Source organism: Ranitomeya imitator, chromosome 3 (assembly GCF_032444005.1).
Source record: "Ranitomeya imitator isolate aRanImi1 chromosome 3, aRanImi1.pri, whole genome shotgun sequence".
NCBI classification, from domain to species: Eukaryota; Metazoa; Chordata; class Amphibia; order Anura; family Dendrobatidae; genus Ranitomeya; species Ranitomeya imitator.
In genome coordinates this window covers 90,730,866-90,754,359 of record NC_091284.1, presented here as the reverse complement: position 1 = coordinate 90,754,359, position 23,494 = coordinate 90,730,866, and the positions used below count along the sequence as shown (strand labels likewise).

Below are 23,494 nucleotides of genomic sequence, written 5' to 3'. Positions count from 1 at the left end.
ATGTGGAGCTATTATACAGTATGCAGCATCATGTGGGCCCATTATACTGTATGGAGCATCACGTAGGGCCAGTACACTGTACGCAGCATCATTTGGGGCCGTTATACAGTATGGAGCACTATGTGTGGCCATTATACAGTATAGAGCACTACGTGTGGCCATTATACAGTATGGAGCATGTGTGGCCATTATACAGTATGGAGCATCATGTGGGCCCATTATACTGTATGGAGCATCACGTAGGGCCAGTACACTGTACGCAGCATCATTTGGGGCCGTTATACAGTATGGAGCATCATGTGTGGCCATTATACAGTATGGAGCATCATGTGGGGGCATTATAGTGTACTAGATGGTGGCCCGATTCTAACGCATCAGGTATTCTAGAATATGTATGTAGTTTATTTATGAAGTTTTAAGATGAATGCAATTTATACAAAGGATTTGGCCAGCCGCGACCAATTGGTGAAGCGTGGTTCAAATTCTGTAACAATTAGCTGGCGGACTGCGACTGTCGCAGGCCGGGCGTGACCAATCAGTGAAGCCAGGGTCGGCTCCAGGTTTTTGAGGGTCTCGGGCGAAGTAGTCTCAGTGGTCCCCCATCTTTAACACATACTACGATTCATGATGCACAGATACAGCAGAGAAATATAGCACAGCCAAGTAGTTTATAACACAGCCCACGTAGTATATAACACAGCCGACGTAGTATATACCGAAGCCACATAGTATATAACACAGCCCACTTAGTATATAGCACAGCCCATGTAGTATATAGCACAGCCCACGTAGTATATTGCACAGCCCACGTAGTTTATAGCACAGCCCACGTAGTATATAGCCTAGTCCACATAGTAAATAGCACAGACATGTAGTATATTGCCCAGCCACGTAGTATATTACCCAGCCACATAGTATATAGCACAGACAGGTAGTATATAGCACAGACACGTAGTATATAGCACAGCCATGTAGTATATTGCACAGCCATGTATTATATTGCCCAGCCACGTAGTATATTGCCCAGCCACGTAATATATTGCACAGCCATGTAGTATATTGCACAGCCACATAATATATTTCACAGCCACGTTTTATATAGCACAGAGACGTAGTATATAACACTGCCCATGCAGTATATAACCCAGGCCACATAGTATAGAGCACAGCAATGTAGTATATTGCCCAGCCACGTAATTTATACCACAGCCACATAGTATATAACACAGCCCACATAGTATATAGCACAGAGATGTAGTATACAACACAGCCAACGCAGTATCTAACACAGCCCACGTAGTATATAGCAATGTGGGCACCATATCCCTGATAAAAAAAGAATTAAAATAAAAAATAGTTATATACTCACCTCCGTCAGCCCCTGAATCCAGCCCAGACATTTACCGATGCTCCTCGCGATGCTCCGGTCCCAAGAGTGCATTGCGTTCTTGTGAGATGATGACGTAGCCGTCTGACCGTTTGACCGCGACCAATCAGCGACTTTGGATTTCCGTGACAGACAGACAAAGACGGAAGTGACCCTTAGACAATTATATAGTAGATGGAGCATCATGTGTGGCCATTATACAGTATGCAGCATCATGTGGGCCCATTATACTGTATGGAGCATCACGTGGGGCCAGTACACTGTAGGCAGCATCATTTGGGGCCATTATACAGTATGGAGCACTATGTGTGGCTATTATACAGTATGGAGCACTGTGTGTGGCCATTATACAGTATGGAGCACTATGTGTGGCCATTATACAGTATGGAGAATCATGTGGGGCCATTATACAGTATGGAGCACCATGTGTGGCCATTATACAGTATGGAGCACTGTGTGGCCATATATTTTTGTTTATAATTATTGTTTATGAAACATTCTGATCAGCAGTGCTAAATGGGTGTGGTTGGGGTGTGACTACTTGTGAAATGAGTGTGGTCAGAGGTGTGGCCTAAAATTCCCTGCTGTGCGCGCCACTAATTTTGTCTCTCTTTCCCTTCCTCAAAAGTTGGGAGGTATGCTTTACACAAAAGGTTAAAAATGTCCCTAATGGACTAATACAATTAGTTTGACAAAACTATTTTACACGTGGACATTTCTATCAATTGAACAAAAAACAATGTTTAACCTTGACTGGTTTGTGCAAATATGAGAAAGGGCAGAGTGAGTGATTTACCATTTATATTCTGTAACCAGAGTACTATTAAAAGCGTGAGACATTCCTTGTGTAAGAGAGGCTTCAATCTGCACCCGCAGGACCTTGAGGACGGCTTCAAATAGTCAGGACAAACTATTGACCGGTTAATCATTTCTAAAACTGGAGTGTTCCTTCTATTCTACCATCCTAATAAGAAAATTCAGTCTTTCAGTATAGTAATGTGTCCATGGTAAGTTACTCCTGTATATCTGCATTACATTTCATGTATCCTTTTATCTCTAAATTGAATTGTGTTGTTCCCCAGTCATTTTAATTTACTACTGTCTACCAATCATTAGGAAAAAAATAAAGGGATTGTCCACCTTATATGAGGCCACGTGCACATGTGAAGTATTGGTGAGGTTTTTTACCTCGGTATTTGTAAGCCTAAACCAGGAGTGGGTAAAAAATACAGAAGTGGTGACAGGTTTCTATTATACAGTACTTTTCCTCTGATTGTCCCACTCATGATTTTTTCTTACAAATGCTGAGGTAAAATACTCATCAAATACTGAATGTGTGAACGTGGCCTTACAAGGAAGCTGCCAGGATCTTTAGGGTTACTAATCTAATTAGGGTAGTAAATGACAGGTTCAAACATTCATTCTTGGCAGCAAATGGACATTCCATCACAGAGAAAATCAATATTAAAGGAAATCTGTCAGTATGATCAACCGTCCTAAGCAGTCTACAGGTGCTTCTCACAAAATTAGAATATCATCAAAAAGTTAATTTATTTCAGTTCTTCAATACAGAAAGTGAAACTCATATTATATAGAGTCATTACAAACAGAGTGATCTATTTCAAGTGTTTATTTCTGTTAATGTTGAGGATTATGGATTACAGCCAATGGAAACCCAAAAGTCATTATCTCAGTAAATTAGAATAATTAACAAAAAACACCTGCAAAATCTTCTTAAGCATTTAAAAAGCTCCCTTAAGGTACCTTCACACATAACGATATCGTTAACGATATCGTTGCTTTTTGTGACGTAGCAACGATATCGTTAAGGAAATCGTTCTGTGTGACAGCGACCAACGATCAGGCCCCTGCTGGGAGATCGTTGGTCGCTGAGGAAAGTCCAGAACTTTATTTTGTCGCTGGACTCCCTGCAGACATCGCTGGATCGGCGTGTGTGACACCGATCCAGCGATGTCTTCACTGGTAACCAGGGTAAACATCGGGTTACTAAGCGCAGGGCCACGCTTAGTAACCCGTTGTTTACCCTGGTTACCAGCATAAAAGTAAAAAAAACAAACACTACATACTTACCTACCGCTGTCTGTCCCCGGCGCTCTGCTTCTCTGCACTCCTCCTGCACTGACTGTGAGCGTCGGTCAGCCGGAAAGCAGAGCGGTGACGTCACCGCTCTGCTTTCCGGCCGCTGTGCTCACAGTCAGTGCAGGAGGAGTGCAGAGAAGCAGAGCGCCGGGGACAGACAGCGGTAGGTAAGTATGTAGTGTTTTTTTTTTTTTTACTTTTACGCTGGTAACCAGGGTAAACATCGGGTTACTAAGCGCGGCCCTGCGCTAAGTAATCCGATGTTTACCCTGGTTACCGGGGACCTCGGGATCGTTGGTCGCTGGAGAGCTGTCTGTGTGACAGCTCTCCAGCGACCAAACAGCGATGCTGCAGCGATCGACATCGTTGTCGGTATCGCTGCAGCGTCGCTGAGTGTGAAGGTACCTTTAGTCTGTTTCAGTAGGCTCCACAATCAGGGGGAACACTGTTGACTTGACAAATGTCTAGAATGCAGCCATTGACACACTCCACAAGGAGGGTAAGGCAAACAAGGTAATTGCTAAAGAAGCTGGCTTTTCACAGAGTGCTGTATACAAGCATATTAATGGAAAGTTGAGTGAAGGGAAAAACTGTGGTAGAAAAAGGTGCACAAGCAACGGGGATAACCGCAGCCTTGAAAGGCCATTCAAAAATTTGGGAGAAATTTACAAGTAGTGGACTGCTGCTTGAGTCATTTCTTCAAGAGCCATCACACGCAGCCGTTTCCAGGACATGGGCTACAAGTGTCGCAATTCTTACGTCAAGCCACTCATGACCAATAGACAATGCCAGAAGCGTCTTTCCTGGGCCAAGGAGAAAAAGAACTGGACTGTTGCTCAGTGGTCCAAGGTGTTTTTTTTCAGATGAAAGTAAATTTTGCATTTCATTTGGAAATCAAGGTCCCAGAGTCTAGAGGAAGAGTGAAGAGGCCACAATCCAAGCTGCTTGAGGTCTAAGTGTGAAGTCTCCACAATCAGTGATGGTTTGGGGACTGGAGCAATGTCATGTGCTGGTGTAGGTCCACTGTATTTTATCAAGATTTTATGGGTTTCCATAACAACTCAGCAGTGCCACAGGCTGATCGCCTCCATGCCAAGCCGCATTGATGCAGTAATTGATGCCAAAGGAGCCCCAACCAAGTATTGAGTGCATTTACTGAACATACATTTCAGTAGGTCAACATTTCAGATTATAAAATCATTTTTCAAGCTGGCGTTATAAAGTATTCTAATTTACTGAGATAATGACTTTTGAGTTTTCATTGGCTGTAAGCCATAATAACCAACATTAACAAATATAAATACTTGAAATAGATCACTCTGTTTGTAATGACTCTATATAATATGAGTTTCACTTTTTGTATTGAAGAACTGAAATAAATTAACTTTTTGATATTCTAATTTTGTGAGAAGTACCTGTGTATGGGCATGTACGTCATAGGAAGTGGAATGAAATGATACCTTGATATCTGTGATTCGATTTCTTATTCCAGAGACTTCTATGTTTTTCTTATTTGTAAATGAGCTGTTAAGATCTATGGGCCGGACAGTGATCTCCCTGAGAATCTTCCTCCAGAGATTATTTTACGTGAAAGGGGGCGTTACCACTGTGAGACATGTATTGGTTACAAGTGTGAGACATGTATAACACAGAATAGTAGAACTGAACTGTGTCTCTTTACAAACACATTTGCTTTAGTTCTCACAGCTCAGCTGTATTGCAACACTGGCTGGCTGTAAGATGGAAGCTGAGATGAATCTGCAGATGTGTCAGTTATAATCACACACAGCTCTGAGGTGGCAACAGGAGAGCAGAGAGTGGCCATCACACATTACACTGGTAACGCCGCCTTAAAATAATCTCTGGAGGCAGATTCTCAGGGAGATCAGTGTCCGGCCCATAGACTGGAACAGCTCACTTACGTATCAGTAAAAAAAAAGTCTTTGCGATAAGACATCGGATCGCAGATATCAAGATATCACTTTATTCAACTTCCTAAGACCTGCATGCCGATATAGACAATTTAGGAGGGTTGATCCTATTTACAGATTCCCTTCAGGTGAACTAAGGCAATTCCCCGCTAATGCATTAATCCTCTGCATTTTTCCCTGCCTACTTTCAGCCCCATGTGCTTTACTGACATCCCTACTACACTGCAGTACACATATCTGTGCAGAAGAGACATCCATCAACCCCTGGAGGTGGCGGTAGGCCAGGAATAATTAGGAGCATCGATGTACTAGTTGGAAACTGGCCCGCCTTGGCGAACTTGCAGCCTAACTTACATATAGATTTAAAATTGGTTTTCTCAATGATGGAATATCTATTTGTGATGTAGAAGGTATATCTGAATATTTTTTAAACTAACCAGCAATATAATTAGTTTGGTAATCCTAAAGCTCCTGTGGGAAACAAACAAGACATTGACCCAATAATCACTATTGGCCAGTGCACGCCAGAGATTTGATGTCCGATAATCTCAACATGTTTAATGCTCCTGCCTCAGCCTGCTTTGCAGAAAAGGCCACTGAGCTGCACACGGAGACAGTCATGCCCACAGTTTGCGAACATTAATGGCCCGTTTTTGTATATGACTGACTGCCTGAACATGGCCTAAGGCTGACCTGAGATAGGTGTATATTGCAATCCTTTAAAGACTGCTGCTTTCTGTGTCTATGAGGCTATAAGTTTAGTTTAGAGACCCACGGTAAGTCTGGGTATTGTCGTCTATATGTGGACAATGAAATAAGCCCGTCTTTACCTAGCCTTAGGTTTCATTCACACTTTCGTTTTTCACATTCTGTTTTTAAGACCGATAACATACTGAGCCTTAGGTGCCAATAACTCAAAGGGATTAAGCCAGAATTCTCAAAAAAAAGTCTCCAAACATTTTGTGTAATGCAAAGTTTTGCAAAACTTTGGGCGTTTTCACGCCAGTTTAACCTAGCTCCCCCAAAATGGCCAAGATGGGGAAGGATGGGGATGTGTCATGCATGATTCATCTACTTCTTGATGAGGTGTGGCATTCCTTCACCAGAAATCTTACTCCTATTCCGTGTGCATGCCACCTGTCAGATGCTCCTGGTTCAGTAAGATTTGTACCTCTTCAAGACCTTACTTCAATACACCACTCTTTAAGACCGATGTGAACATCGTTGGTTTTGATGAATCGAAGCCTTAGAGATTAATGGAACTATTGACATACACGTGGATCTAGGATCTGTGCATTTCTTCCATGATACTCGGTACATAACCTTAACCATAACTTTTCACCAAGGATACATAAAAAAAATGAATGTCCATCAGTTTTCCATCCATTTTTGGACATGTTGAGATGCGCATATTATACGTCCATGTGCTGTCCTTAAGTAAAACGGATAGTACTGTATATAAACAGGACCTATGCAAGAAAATGGTGTCATTGATATGAATGCTTTTACAAAGTGAGTGTAAAACATTGCAGCATGCACTGGTCTGATCCATATAAACGCAATAGGTGCATTAAAAAAAGGGATGCCGTACGGATACAATCTTTTTTTTTTTTTTAATGGATCCATTGCAATTAACGTGGAAAACTGCATTTGGACCATTATTTATTTTATATTCTCATCTGAACCCGGCCTTTAACTGATCCATTGCTAAGTTTAGACAGATGACCTCTTTCAGTTTCTTAAAAACAGATGCAAAATGGATGACACATGGGAGAAACAATTTTTTAACAGGCAACGTAGCATAATTCACTGTGAATGCAGCGCTTCTGTCTAGAATATGGCTTCTGATGCAGCTTGATGTGAACATATCCATACATTTGGCTTAGGTTAACCACATGTACATATGGACCTATATTATTGTTACATGATACCCGTAAAGCCGTACAAAGACAAATAGAACAGTCTGTGCTCTGCCATATGGTTGCAGGAACATCATATAGCCATTTCATGCTTATGTGTAATTCTTCAGTCAGAAAAATCCTCCAATGTTTGATATATACTCGATATACCAGTAATGTCATCGAATATGAAAGCAAAGGTCAACCAAGACAATAAGGAGGTGCATCCATTGACATAATGATATACTCTATACAAAAGAGTTCTAACAAATAAACAAATGACCCAAATAAAAGAAATTGAATTTTCTTCTCTTTTGATTTATTTGTTATAGATTTTTCTCCCCTTGTTAATGCCATGGATCTCCAGCCACCATTGTTTGATAAATCATTACCCAGCCTTTATTAAAACCACATCTCGATCAAAGCCGGCAAATTATAAATAAGGTTTGATCATCACATTTGGCTTCTTGAAGAAAACAATTACATTTGTGGAGCCCAATCACATTAGCTAATTTAGACAAGATGTGATGGAAACTGTATACAGGCCATGTGCACTGAGCTGCTGATCGGCACAAGTTCGGTCAGATCATATGAAGGTTGTTTTTTTCATGTTTTATTTTTTTCTTGTTTTTTTTATTGAGCTACTGATTTGTATAGGATTTATTATTGAAGTCAGTGGATGATGGATTGAAAAATAGATGGAGACCGATGTCACAGAAAAACAGAAAAGGTCACGAAGGGAAAAAAAACAGCACAATTGTAAACTAAAGCTTATGAGCATAAACAAAATGAAAATTAAGATGCTCTATTTTGAAATCTTCAAGAGATGCTCAGAATGTCGTTTACAAACCATGAGTTGGCAAAACCCTAAGCAGACAGATTCTGTCATGTAAGATGTATATATGCAGCCTACAAATGTGCTCCACTATGATCCACAGAGAAAAGATAACATTCCATTTTAGGTCAGGTTTACACAGGTCAGGATTTTGCAGCTATTTCTTTTTTTCTGTTGAATTTGTCTCAATCTTGATCCATGGTAACTTAATGGATGGATTATCTGTAGGAATATAGATCTTGTGCAAGCCTAGATCGGTCCACCAGAGTCTTCTCCGCCATTATGTTGATAATATCAAGCCATTGGGTTGCTGGTCTTCCTCTTAGCCTTGTTCCTTCTATTCTTCCAACCATAATATCCATCTCCAGCGATTGATCTCTCAGTATAATGTGTCCATAGTAGGCAAGTCGTAGCTTGGTGATCCTTGCTTCGAGTTACATGTCTGGCTTGATTTGTTCCAAAATTGATTTGTTTGTTCTTCTTGCCATCCATGGTATTAATAACCTCCTTCTCAGCACCACATTTCAAAGGCATCGATTCTTCTCCTGTCTTCTTTCTTTATCGTCCAGGTTTTGCATCTGTATGTTACCACAGAAAAGAACAAACGGTGTACGAGCCGTGTCTTCGTCATCAGTGAAATGTTCCTAAATGTGAAGGTCTTCTTCAGTGACTTCATGAGATACCTGTACAAGAAAAATTTGGCCATGCTAAAACCACAGTTGCCAAAAAATTCATAGGGATGTTTAAGCCCCACTGTGTAAGGTACCTCAGGCCCTACCTGAAGCACCCAGTTTTGGGGTACAGTTTACTTAAAACATTCCCCCCTTCATTTCAGGAGTCCTGGGAAATCTGGTACAGTTGGCAACTGTGTAAAATCAGTGCTGTGCAGTCACGGAAATGGAGTCAGTCAGTTTTGGTACTGCCTCCAGTGCCATCCTCAAACTAAAAATATTAAATATTATATATTCTGAACACTGTATCATTATTGTATTAAATCTATAGCTGGATGTATATTTACTTTTTATAGAAATTTTCAGAAAGTTTGGAAATTTTAAGTATTTGTCATTTTCCATCAATGAGGCCCCAGTTTGCCATTTTATTACAGTTAATATGTTATTACTAACTTTTACACGTGAGCCATTTATGCACCCCCATTTAAGGCGTCAGAGCGTGAGAAGTCAGAAGTTTGGTTTACTGTATTGCACATTTTAGCAGAATCATCAGCACTCTAATATTGTGGGAGAATTGTTTTACGTGGAACCTACTGCAAATATTATCGTCATAAATTACAACATGAAGAGTTAGTGGAGAAACTGACACAAACAAACCAGAGAGGTCATAAATTAAATCTAGAGAGGAACTAAACATATCATCAGGCTGTAAGAGGTAACACAGTGCCTGCTGTCTGCTATATCTGTTCAACACAGTCCATGTACAAAATAAGCCTGCAGCTGCTGTATACTCCAACATTCTCAGTCAGAGCCCTGGTTACAGTACAGCAAATGCTGCAGAGACCCCCCTAAGCAAAAGATCACTAGCGAATCCATAAAAATCAGTAAGTTTAGATTACTTATATCATGGAATACTTTACACAAATTGCACTGTGTTAATAAGGCTGTAGGAGAGTACAGAAGCTGTAGAGTTTAGGATATCTATAGGTATCCAATAAGTTAATAAAATAATATTACTTTGCAGGGAAAGATATTAAAACAGTACATCTGTCCCAAAAGGACTTCAGCAACTCTTTGTAACTAGTTTTCTATTGTACTACTAGAAAAGCATTGCTTTAGAAATAGCAGCGTTTCTGTCTAAGGAACCACATCTTTAGAGATGATGAGGACCTGCGCACAGATTCCAGCTGATAGTGCACTGATCTGTTATAATTATTATCTGCTCCCTCTATTTGCAGATGATAAGAGCTAAAAACAACTTAGCCATTGGACTGAAATCCTCTTAACACCTCATTAGCTAATGAAGACTGTTGCTGTGATGAATCTGCTGGATGCAAACGCCTCCCCTCTTAAAGGTACCATCACATTTAGCGACGCTGCAGCGATATAGACAACGAGCCGATCGCTGCAGCGTCGCTGTTTAGGTCACTAGGAGACGTCAAACACCGGCAACAGCTGAGCGATGCAGGAGCGATTCAGTGACGTATTTATTGTTCTCGCTGGTTGTTCGCTCCATTGAAAACCATTGCAGGCATCGTTGCTTTTGCTGTCAAACATGACGATACACGCCGACCTGACGACCAAATAAAGTTCTGGACTTCTAGCTACGACCAGCGATGTCACAGCAGGATCCTGATCGCTGCTGCATGTCAAACACAACGAGATCGCTATCCAGGACGCTGCAACGTCACGGATCGTTGTCATTCTCGTTGGAAAGTTGTTCAGTGTGAAGGTACCTTAAGTCTCTGGGTTAAAGATTCCTGCTGTAGATGAGAGCTATAAATATGAAGTATTATGTCTTTTTTGGGGGGGTTCATGTTTTGGACCTAGTTACTACATACAAAAGCTTAATAAATATTATTAGGTGGAATACATATTAATAGCATTCAGATAATATAGATATTACCTATATACACTGCTCAAAAAAATACAGGGAACACTTAAACAACAGAATATAACTCCAAGTAAATCAAACTTCTGTGAAATCAAACTGTCGACTTAGGAAACAACACTGATTGACAATCAATTTCACATGCTGTTGTGCAAATGGAATAGACAACAGATGGAAATTATTGGCAATTATTAAGACACACTCAATAAAGGAGTGGTTCTGCAGGTGGGGACCACAGACCACATCTCAGTACCAATGCTTTTTGGCTGTTTTGGTCACTTTTGAATGTTGGTTGTGCTTTCACACTCGTGGTAGCATGAGACGGACTCTACAACCAACACAAGTGGCTCAGGTAGTGCAGCTCATCCAGGATGGCACATCAATGCGAGCTGTGGCAAGGTTTGCTGTGTCTGTCAGCTTGGTGCCCAGAGACTGGAGGCGCTACCAGGAGACAGGCCAGTACACCAGGAGACGTGGAGGGGGCCGTAGGAGTGTAACAACCCAGCAGCAGGATCGCTACCTCTGCCTTTGTGCAAGGAGGAACAGGAGGAGCACTGCCAGAGCCCTGCACATTTGTGGCTTGCTGGAGGTCATTTTCCATGTGTCTGCACAAACGGTTAGAAACCGACTCCATGAAGATGGTCTGAGAGCTCGATGTCCACAGATGGGCTTGTGCTCACAGCACAACACCGTGCAGGACGCTTGGCATTTGCCACAGAAAACCAGGATTGACAAATTCCCACTGGCGCCCTGTGTTCTTCACAGATGAAAGCAGGTTCACACTGAGCACATGTGACAAACGTGAGTCTGGAGATGCCATGGAGAGCGATCTGCTGCCTGCAACATCCTTCAGCATAACCGGTTTGGCAGTGGGTCAGTAATGGTGTGGTGTAGCATTTCTTTGGAGGGCCGCACAGCCCTCCATGTGCTTGCCAGAGGTAGCCTAACTGCTATTAGGTACCGAGATGAGATCCTCAGACCCCTTGTGAGACCATATGCTGGTGCGGTTGGCCCTGGGTTCCTCCTAATGCAGGACAATGCCAGACCTCATGTGGCTGGAGTGTGTCAGTAGTTCCTGCAAGATGAAGGCATTGAAGCTATGGAGTGGCCCGCCCATTCCCCAGACCTGAATCTGATTGAGCACTTCTGGGACATCATGTCCAGCTCCATCCACCAACGTCACGCTGCACCACAGACTGTCCAGGAGTTGGTGGATGCTTTAGTCCAGGTCTGGGAGGAGATCCCTCAGGAGACCATCTGCCGCCTCATCAGGAGCATGTCCAGGCGTTATACAGTACGGAGGACATACAGGCATGTGGAGGCCACACACAATACTGAGCATCTTTTCCTTGTCATGAGGCATTTCCACTGAAGTTGGATCAGCCTGTAATTTGATTTTCCACTTTGATTTTCAGTAACATTCCAAATCTAGACCTCCATGGGATATTCATTTTGGTTTACATTGATAGTTGTTATGCTTTATTGTTCTGAACACATTCCACTATGCAATGAATAAAAATTTGCAACTGGAATATTTCAGAGATATCTAGGATGTGGTATTTTAGTGTTCCCTTTATTTTTTTGAGCAGTGTATAAATCATTGGCGGACACAGATGGAAGAGGGCGCCTGTTCAAGAACAGTAAATCACACAGTACACACTACATATTACACTGTACAACATTACATGAAGGCTTCTCAAGGGGTATGGGAAACATGCCAATCCCCCTACGTATCTACACCTGGTTATTTCCTGCTGACAACATAAATGATCATAATTTCCAATGCAGTTCTACTATGGAAAGTGAGATTCTCTCTTCTAAGACTTTTATTTCTTCAATAGTATTTTCTAACATGGCTCGGGGGAGCTGCTAAACCTGGCAGATGTCTCTGTAGTACCAGTTACAAATTACAGTAATAAGAGCCAGCATTCAGCAGTGTCGGGACCATGCAGGTGCCTGCAGAATGACTATCTGTCCTCTCTGCCAAAGGAGGCCATGCTGATTAAATGGCACTATTCAGGCAACTGGATGAGACAGTGGTTTCTAGCATGCTGGCTTTTGCATAGACAGTGACATTTATGCATATCAGGACTGTCAAGTGGCTAATACAGAATAGACCTAAACGGTGTAAATTTAGTTATTACCGCCTGCCAAAATACTGGGTTAAATTATCCATCTACTGTCAGCAGTAACATATAATTTACATATATTATCGGAGGTGCTGTGGTACCATTTTAGGCAATTTAGGTTAAATGGGTTGTCCAGGTTTGGAATGAAAGTCACCATCCTTTGGTTCACATTCCACCAAGGACAACATTTGCAAGGAGTCAGTATCTTCTCGTATTTGCGTGGGTTTCCTCCGGGTTCTCTGGTGTCCTCCCACACTCCAAAGACATACTGCTAGGGAATTTAGATAGTGACCCCCAATGGGGACAGTGCTGATAATAATGTATGTAAATCGCTGTGGAATTAATGGCATTATGTAAGCAAGTAAAAATATAACTATCCTCTACAAATAAGTCATCAATTTGTGGCACTCGGACAACTCCTTTAAGTACTGATACAGTACACATCAATAGAATATAAAGCAAGAAAACTGGGCATACAGTGTGTGTGGTCTCACTTAACTTAGTACTCTTGCAAAAGACGGGACTTCATTCATCAATGTCATTGTACAAGGTCAAATACACCAAACTGTTTAAAATATTGTCACAGGCTAATAGTACGATTACAAACCAATTTGATCCTGCATTTTTATTGTTTCCTTAGGACTTTTAGGGAAAATTCAAAAGAGACATTATTATATTGGGATGAATAACCAGGGCCTCTTCAGCTTAGATAAAGGACACCTTACATGTGTAACGTTGCTGAAAACGAAGTCAGTGCTAAGAACTGGTACATAATTTATTAATCCCAAGAACAATGCAAAGGTTAGGAGACATTTGTAAGTTTTCAGATGACACAAACTTTAGAATAGGAAAGGGTTAGTTACAGTAAAGCAAGCTTGACACAAGATGGTTATTGACCAAACCCCCAGATATTGGTGGGACCTCCTCACAATCTAGTGTGTATAAAGGCCTTCTTTTAGTCAAAAGGGAAAAAAAGGTTTTGATACAGTGTTAGCCACATGTTGATGGATATGTGGATTGAGCAGTTGGATTTTAGCATCCCTAATTCTTTCGTTTTTAGAAAAAAATAAGCCAACAAATAGGTGTCTGCAGGGATGTCAACCATCCAGAAATTTAAGATCAGCTCGTAAAATTATTTAAAGACATCTGTGTTTTTTTTTTAAATTTTAAAGAAGTTGTTCACTACTTGGAGAACTCCTTGTCATAACCCACGCTTGGACCCGATAAAATAAAAAGTCTATACTCACCTCTGGTGCTATTCCTGCGGTGTTGGCACTTGCTCTCCCTAGGGCTTGTTGTGACACGTGACCCCGGTGCCTAATAAACACTGGCATCACTGTCTCCAACTTTGGACAAATTGATCATGAAGAGGAAGTCCAGTCTGCAGCTGATCTCTGACTTCCTCTTCATGTTGAATTTGTCTGAAGGTGGGGACAGTGACATCAGCGCTGTTTGGGCATCGGGGTAACGTCACAACAACCACATGAGAGGCCCGGAGAGAGCGAGTGCCGACATAGCACAGGCACAGGAGGCGAGTATAAGCTTTTTTTATTTCTTCAGGGTCAAACGTGGGGTATGAGATGGGGTTGTCCTAGTAGTGGACAAACCCTTTAAGAATCTCAAGCAGATTATTTTGACTACAATTATCATTATTTTATAGTTCAGAGAATGCAGCTGATTACCATATTTTTCAGGCTATAAGATGCACTTTTTCCCCAGATTTTTTTGGGGGAAAATTGGGGTGCATCTTATAATTGGAATGTATTTACCAGGAGTGTGCCAACAGCAGGAGTTGGGAGATTCTGCTGGCCATGGGTTGGGAAGGGGGGTATTCTGTGGTCCGGTGCTGCAAGGCAATGATCTGACTCCCATCCCATAGTGATGCGGCAGGTTCGGCAGTGCTTGGTGGTAAGGGGGCTCCGCTGACATCTTGTGAAAGCACGGAGCTCCCGCACATCTATTGCTGCAACTTGGTGGCTGCCAGGAAAATGGCCGCCGGAGGCTGTGCATGTGCAGATTGAGGCATTTTCCTGGAGGCCACTGCATTGCAGCAATGGATGTGCGGGGGCTCCGGGCTTACACAAGATGTCGGCGGAGCCCCCGTACTACCGAACACTGCCTAACCTGCCGCACCAGTTTGGGATGGGAGTCAGATCATCGCCGGATCACCGAACACCTCCTGTGGCCCCACTCCACCAGCGCTGCCGACCCCCCTCCCACCGCGGTAAGCTGAATTCGGACTGTAAGACGGACCACCATTTGACGCATTATTTTCCTTCTGAAAATATGGGGTGCATCTTATGCACAGGTGCGTCTTATAGTCCTAAAATACGGTAATTCATATCAGAATTATGGCTTGTAGACACAGATCACTTATAATCAACATGATTTATTATGGTTTTACTATGTGTCCGGAAAAATATATTGTTTAGCCGTGATTTTTTGATAGGGTGTCCAGAAAAAATTAAAGTTAAGTTGGCAACCCTTGGTGTCTGGCTGCCGTTTACTCCACTTTTACTTCTAAGAACATCATAGTTGCTAACTGTTCTAGATTTACCAGTGTTCTTGGGCCGAGGTTTATTTAAACTCAACTGGCTGGTATAATTTCTGGCACACACTAAGTATCAGATGCTCCTGATTCATTAAGCGGCACACACCACCTAATGAATCAGGTCACTGTACTCCAGCGAGAGCTTCATTAAGACTGACAAGTGCTACGCCAATCTTAAAGAATCATCCCCAATAGAGGATGTATAAAAATATATTGTATATAATATATACAGCTCTGGCAAAAATTAAGAGACCACCACATCAAAACCCTGTCATGGCCAGCCCAATCTCCAGACCTGAACCCCATCAAACAAAGAAGAACTGCTTACATTTTTGCGCCAGAAGCAGTGTGAAAGACTGGTGGAAAACATGCCAAGACACATGAAAGCTGTGATTAAAAATCATGGTTATGCCATAAAACATTGATTTCTGAACTCTTCCCGAGTTAAATCATTAGTATTGTTGTTTCTAAATGATTATTAACTTGTTTTCTTTGCATTATTTGAGGTCTGAAAATCTCAGAAAACTTGAGACTGCCAGTTACATTTCAAGATAGTCTGCAGTCATCTGCTAGGCCTCAGACTACAGATGGCCACTAAATAAGCCAATTGTGAAGTTAGAGAAGGAACACTGCATAAATTTCTAATCTCAGAGAGATCGCTGGGAATTATCACATATGAGTATATTACGAAATGATTCTACCATCTATTGCCTAATAACTGATGGAGCCCAAAGCATGGGGCATATGGATATTTAATTTTTTTCTATGTAATGTTGGTACACCAATTTTTTTGACACTTTGCAAATTGTTTTTTTTTTATATGCTAGCTCATTAGGATAACATAATATTGTCTTAAAGCAAGGACATAAGGTTTTTAAACTTAATTATCTTCCATTCGATTATCGATCCCGCAGTGGCAGAAACATTTGTTTTCATCTAAACAAGTCTTACATGGCCATTGTTGATGCTTTAGATGGTGACTCTTGAGAAATGAGATTATTCACAGTTGAAGGTTAAAGGACTTCCTGTTGTATGAGTGAAAGAATAGATCATTGTGTGCTCTCGAAGTTGAAAACAAAATCAATGTTACACTAAGGGCAATCAACTCTACCCATGAAGTGATCTAGTATTGATCTGTATCAGTGTCCGTTTCAATTTTCTTTACCTTACCCCTTCTGCTATAACCTTGCTTTCCAAAACATCCATCAAACAGAAAGCCATGAATATGATATGTAGGTTTGTTCTACAGAGCATCAAGTCTATCTTCCTTCCTGAATTGAGTATTTCGGTCTTATAAGCAATAAGAGTAATTCCCATAATCATGATCTGTGTCCAAATGTCCTTTTGGATAAGTAGTCAATTCGTCCTTATATTATTACATTCCTATAATGAATATTCCTTTGAATGATATCATCGTATTGAAATTATTATTTTTTTCTTTGCAGGTACAAGAGTTTGGTCACTGGAAAAAGGGCGAGAGCCGTTATCGCGGTTTTCTGGATTCTATCATTCGGTATAGGCTTGACCCCACTAATGGGCTGGAATTGCTTGGAAGCAGACTGTGGCAGAGGAGACAGCATTTTCGTTCAGAATCGCACTGTCTCGTGTTTATTTGAAAAAGTAGTTACAATGACTTACATGGTGTACTTCAACTTTTTTGGATGCGTTCTTCTTCCACTGTTGATCATGTTGGTGATTTACATCAAGATCTTCATGGTTGCACGCAAGCAACTCAGGCAAATCGAACTCAAGTGTGTAGGTGCAGACAACTCAAGGACCACTCTCCAGAAAGAAGTGAACGCTGCCAAGTCTTTGGCTATTATTGTGGGCCTCTTTGCGTTTTGCTGGTTGCCTATCCACATACTGAACTGCATCACACTTTATGACCCCAATTTTCACAAGGAGAAACCAGAGTGGGCTATGTTCTTAGCTATTATATTGTCTCATGCCAACTCTGTGGTGAATCCTATCATATACGCCTACAAAATCAGAGACTTTCGTTACACCTTCCGTAAGATCATTTCAAAGTATCTTATCTGTAAAAAGGAAAACTTTTCTAAATGCCCCAAGGGCAGCAATGGGACCTCCAGACAGTTGCATATCAGTACTGTAAGCGCTAGCAACGCTTTTATGTGACCCCATACTTAGTCCAACTGTTTAACGCAACCCACATGGACAAGCCCTTTGTGTTGCTGGACAGGTTACATGGACATCTACTGTAAATCTGATGGTGGGCCATTATGGATATGATAATTGACCACTTTGCTGCTGCACTTTGTTTTTTTTATACGTTCACCATTGTTTTGTTTTTTTTTATTAGAGGGTATTGCTGAAGTTTCCTTCTAATTCCTCTGCACTGACAAATGTTCTGCTGGTTATATCAAACTGTTGTGATAAACTGTTCAATGCATGTATTTTACGGAACATTTATGAGGGACATGCACATAATCCCCAAAACTAATATTTCCACATAGAGTAAACAACCAAAGCCATGTATAGTCACAGTGGAAGGAAAGCTTCAGACCCATAGAAGAATGTACATTAGTTTGTTTATAAAGCACATTATTTATACAGCCTTTTATACATTGGTTGGATGTAGAGTAAATTTTTATTGTTTTGTAGATATTTTTTCTTTTTAGAATTTTTTTTACTATTTGGACATCCTGTATACAGCTCAGTTTATTTAAAGATCTTGTATGTCAAGTCTGTGTATTTAGTCTACATGAAGGTGCGTAAGGTGATCATACAATAAGCTGATAAATGCTAATAAGTCCGAACCTGGAATAAGTTTCCTTACAGAATAAGGAAAAGTAACAGTAAAACACTATTGTGTCTTATAAAATATATTCCATATGGAATTTCCATAAACATAAAGGACATTGAAGAAACCCCTCCATGAACTTTTATCTCTCTAAGTCTGTGTGTATGTATTTGTACTGCAGGGTCGGTGTGTTATTATACTGCTATCTTTTCAGCACCATTCCGCTTCTGGCCTCTTCTGAATAACGTCATCGCTCTTCAGACTCTCCGGACCACTCTGTGCCCTATGCCTGAGCTGGAAGTCTCATTTAGGGCAGGTGCAGACCAGCGTATTTTCGGTCAGAGTGCGATCCAGCAAAACATTGGCTCGTCCTCCGACCAATGTTAGTCCAGAAGACCGTGCACATGTCACATTTTCCCTAGGACCAATCTAGTCCGAGGAAAGTATCGCTGCATGGCCGAGTTGGATCAGTATTCAAATTGAATTCGGCAATGCAAGTCAATGAGTCCGTGGCAAACATCAGACTACACTCAGATGACATCTGATTTCCATGAACTGACAGAATGGAAAAAATGGAGAAATTTTTTGCTCCATTTTCTTCTCATTCGAGAGAATCGGATCATACTATGATCACACTCTGCTCGGTGTCATACATGGTCATCTGCACCTAGTCTTACAATGTAAATCTATGGAGCATCCTTCTGACACTCAATAGGCTTACATTGCAAAAGTCACTTCTGGGTCACGCCGAGCGCAGCGTGATCCGGAGAATCCGAAGAGCGGTGGCGTCAGTCAGAATAGCGTAACGGCGCTGTATACCGAAAAAAATGGTGGTAGAGGAGTATATTAATACACTGAAACTATGCTAGATACACATGTACACAGATTTAGAGAAAAAAAATTAATGGGAGGGCTTTTTAAAGCAAAAATAAAATATAAAAAAACACAGATTGTTGAATTCCAAAAACACAAGTTGCCTATAGGTGTGCTGGGAGGCATCACTTTTGCCGATCAGAATTTTGTATTAGTTGTATTCAGGGTCAGACTGGCCCATCAAAGAATGTTGGGTACCAGGGTCTAACACGATAATGACCCTCAAATATCTAGCAAAATATAAATCTTTCAAAAGTTGACTTTGGGTCCAGTGACTTGCCACTTTTGTAGGTTTTCTCACAAATAAACCCTTTAGACCTTATAGACATGTAAACCAGTCGTCATCTAGTGGGGCAAAGAAAACCGTAATTATAGTGCATATTATATAGTAAATTACGTGACTGCAGTGGAGATCAGGGGAGAAAATGTTGTCTCTCATCCAAGCTAAAGATGCGGAAGGAGGAAGAAAAGACCTATTTCCTGCTACAAGGAACCAAGGGTAGTAATTAGTAGCCCAACTCCAATATTATGCAAAATTCCACAGCGTGAACTAATTGTTGGAAAATACCATCAATAGCCAACCACAATATTGATGTCATATCACATAATTTATGACTTTCTTTAACAGGGTTGCATGACAGTAAAAAAATCAAGATTGCAGAAGAAATAGGGTTGTAAAAATACAGTAGCACCTTTGTTGATCAAGGACTGTCTGCGGTATTACATCGTAATCCCATTCAAGTGGGTAGAGCCGAGCTGGAACCGATGTTTCTGCGAGGAGGCAGTCGTGTTTCTCTATTCTCAGGCAACTCCATAAATGTACACATTACAACTGTGTTTTAGGATATGGTCAAACGTCCGTGTGCAAAAAAAAGTCTTCTATTTTTCAGGTGAGACTCCCCCCATGAGTGCATAAAAATACAAAAAAAAAGGATGCCATTCTGATACTATCCCGTATGGCCTCCAGTTTTGATGGCTCCATTGGAAACATTACATAGGAAACTGTATTAGGAATTATATTATTTTTATTATCATGGATTTTAAATAATTGGATGTTATGCGGATGTAAAAAAAATGGACATACGGAGGTGAAAATCAGACGTATAGAACACCATACAGATAGACAATGTTTTAAATGCAGGGCAGAACCCAGCCTTACCGACAATACTATTGTGACTCTTGGCTCAGTTGACTACTTCAAACACTTTGTGAGTTTCTTACTAATGACTGGACCCGAGAAGCGCTCTGAGTCACTGGCTTCATCTTACTTTGCTCTTAGCAGGGTTCAGTAGGAGAACAGCTGCGGTGCAGTCTTGTCCCAGAGGGCTAATCTCAGATTGGAACCAAATGAAAAGGTCAATGTTCATTCAAGGTCCAAGGGGCAAAGCATAAATCCTAAGTATCCAAAATAATTCTCGGGAGGTTGGAAATATATGTATTTACATATTTGTACAATTTTAGTGATTGCAGAAGGAAAAAAAAGCAGATCACATGGTTAAAAAAAGTCCATTGTATGAGGGGTCTTACCCTTACCGGGGCTCTTAAGTTACTATTGTGTCATAGACAATCTGATGTTCTTTCATGGTGAAGGGCTGCACATTACTGTGATCAGGGTTTATTTAGACAGTAATGATTTACAACATGAAGACAATGGATTACACTGTGGGACTGTAAGCTCAGAAATACCCCCTATATCCTGTATATGTCCAGTATATATAGTCTATATGTGCTCAACATAACTCGTACCAGTGAGGCTTGAATAATTTACGTCCAAGCACTGGGACCCTACCAATCATGAGAACAGGTGCCTCCAAGCCCCCTGTGAGACTGAACAGGTGGTGAACATGTATAACCAACACTACATTCACTTCTACGGGACTGATGGAGCTAGTCATGCGTTATCTCGTTATCTCCTGTAGACCTATAGACAATAATTGGAGGAGAAACTATCTCAGAGTTATGGGGCTTGCCAACATCTACAAAAAATAGTTTAAAGATAGTAAATGTCATAAAATACCATGTATGATAAATAAATCCCAGTGCTCTCCTCCAATTTCTACTTACTTCCCTGCACGGGCAACATGCCAATCACTGGCCATAGCGGTAAAAGGCCCAAGACCACTAAGGTCACCGAGTGCTGTACTGATCATGTAGGGTAGATGTCGTGACTGCTGCAGGAAGGTGAACAGAGACTGGTGGGAGCATCAAGGCTGTGGCACTGGAGTGTCAGGATTTATCAGGTTAGAATTTTTTTTGTTACTATTTACACCATTTTAGGCTTTTTTCGCTTTATCCTGGAAAATCCCTTTAGGTTGGTCATTACCATGAGACTGATGTCAACTTAACACCCTTTTGGTCAACACCTACTTTTCCATCTTGACCATTAAAAGGGTTGTCCACCCTGTAGCATACACACTGAGCGCCTCTGTGCATGTATGTTCATTTCACTAGGAAGAGGGGAATAAGCCACTAGAAAAAGACTATTTTCGCCATAGGACCCCATATATATAGGACATTCAAAAAGTTCCTTCAATTTTTTTACTTATATGTACTGTCAGCTTTATCACACGGTGGTAACGCTATCCCAAATAGTTGAATGACAAAAGTCTGCTGCTTCTGTATATATATATTTTTTTAGTATATAGCCATTGTAATGTGAGAGGCCGAGTGCCTTAGCCCATCACTAAAGTACAGGGGTTCTGACATGTCTCCAAATCAAACCATTCTGAAACATATATAAGATTTAATTAAGAATAATAATAACTTTTAAAATTTTTTGTAAAAGTCAATTTCTATATCAGGTTTAGTTTTGCCAAAAAGCATTTGTACTTGTACCGATCGTAGCTACATTTACAATAAACATAACTTCACGCTAAAAAAACACAGGTACAGGTAGTCCCCGACTTACGGACATCCGACTTGTGTACAACTTGTAGATATGAACCATGTGAAAAAAAAAAAAATCTAAGGGCTTATACTCACTTGCGAGAAACTCGGATGGGTCTCGCATGTTAATACCCGGCACTGCACTTGGCACTCAGGAGCGGAGCACCATGTATTCCTATGCGGCCGCACGCTCCGATCTGAGTGCCGGCAGCAGCATCGGGTATTAACATGCGAGACTCATCCGAGTTTCTCGCAAGTGAGTATGAGCCCTAATACTCCCTGTAATGCTCAACTCTGCGGCCAGTCTGCTGCTCACCGCCTGCTGTCCCTTCTTCTTTCTGCCGCAAGCTCTTTACTATGACCCAAGGCTTCCAGCCGCGTCCAAGGTTTAGACGTCACTGCATATTGTAAGATCACAAAATCAAGGCATGTGCCGTGACCTCTGAAGCCTGAACGCGGTCATAAGTCCTGGTCTATAGTTACGAGCCTCAGTGTTTAATTAGCAGGAGATTATCACTACAGGACTAGGTGTCTCGTGCCTCCTCGTCCAGCCATGCTCCCAGCCCGGATTAGCAGCTTTTTGTCAACATACAATGTACACAGAAAGCTGTAAATCACTGTTGTGGGCGTGGTTATACACAGCTCAGCATTCCGAGCTCTGCTAAAGTTGCAGCAGAGAAAACTGTTATCACAACTGCTGCACCCAGCAAACTAAGTGATACATAGCTGGAATCAGGATCTTCTGTCCTTAGATGTTGCTGCTATGATGGAGCCAAGGATGCAGCATGAAATGACGGAAAAAAGAGAAATGGGCGGTGTGGGGTGGCCTGAGAGGTCAGCAATGAGGTATTCGTTTTTGTTTTACTGGACCTGTTCCAACTTGCATACAAATTCGGGATACGAACAAGTCTATAGTCCTTATCTACCATAATTCATAATCTGGGGACTGCCTGGACAAGTTCTTCAGTTACCTTCTGCCGGATGTAAAAAAAACCCTCTAAATTTACCAAATTTAATCATTTTTAAATCTAAATATTTAATTTAAATATAATATTATGTTATAGTCATAAGGCCTTTGATATAACTAAGAAATGACTGAATGAAGTAACTTGGCAGAAAAAGCAGTGACACATTTTCTGGAAACTTTTTGCTCACAGGAGGAAATGCTCTTTTGAATATTGAAGAAGCACTCCTCCTCCCATCTAAGTTTTTATATTGCAGTCATCATATTCTATAGCACTGTGTTCTTACAATTGCTCATTTTGCCTTTCTACCAGATAATTCTTCTCTTTTTTTCTGCTCTATGTAGAAACAGGAAGTCTCTTGTCTCTACATAAATCATTCCCCTATTCAACTCCAGACCCAGCTGCTCCCTCGACATCCTGCCAGGGACTTTTGCAATGATGTATGACTTATACAGGGAAAATTGACCTCCTGTTTCTACAGAGCTTAGAAGGATTCAGCTAGTCAATTTTTATTCACGTGATGTCATAGAACTAATGGAAATTTTTTTTTAACTAGCTATAAAGGCAAAATGAGCAATTGTAAGTGCAGATTGCTATATAATATGATAAATGCAAT

At 41.1% G+C, this 23,494-nt stretch overlaps 1 protein-coding gene across 1 annotated transcript in view; it reads left to right on the top strand.

Moving 5' to 3' along the window:
* ADORA2B (adenosine A2b receptor) overlaps window positions 1-19,078 on the top strand; it is a 93,870-nt gene extending 74,792 nt beyond the window's left edge. Inside the window, exon 2 of the mRNA XM_069761118.1 lies at window positions 16,839-19,078. Within this exon, the coding sequence (XP_069617219.1) occupies window positions 16,839-17,529 (691 nt within the window). The 3' untranslated portion in view covers window positions 17,530-19,078. The remainder of the gene's footprint in view (window positions 1-16,838) is intronic.
* Window positions 19,079-23,494: the final 4,416 nt, after the last annotated feature.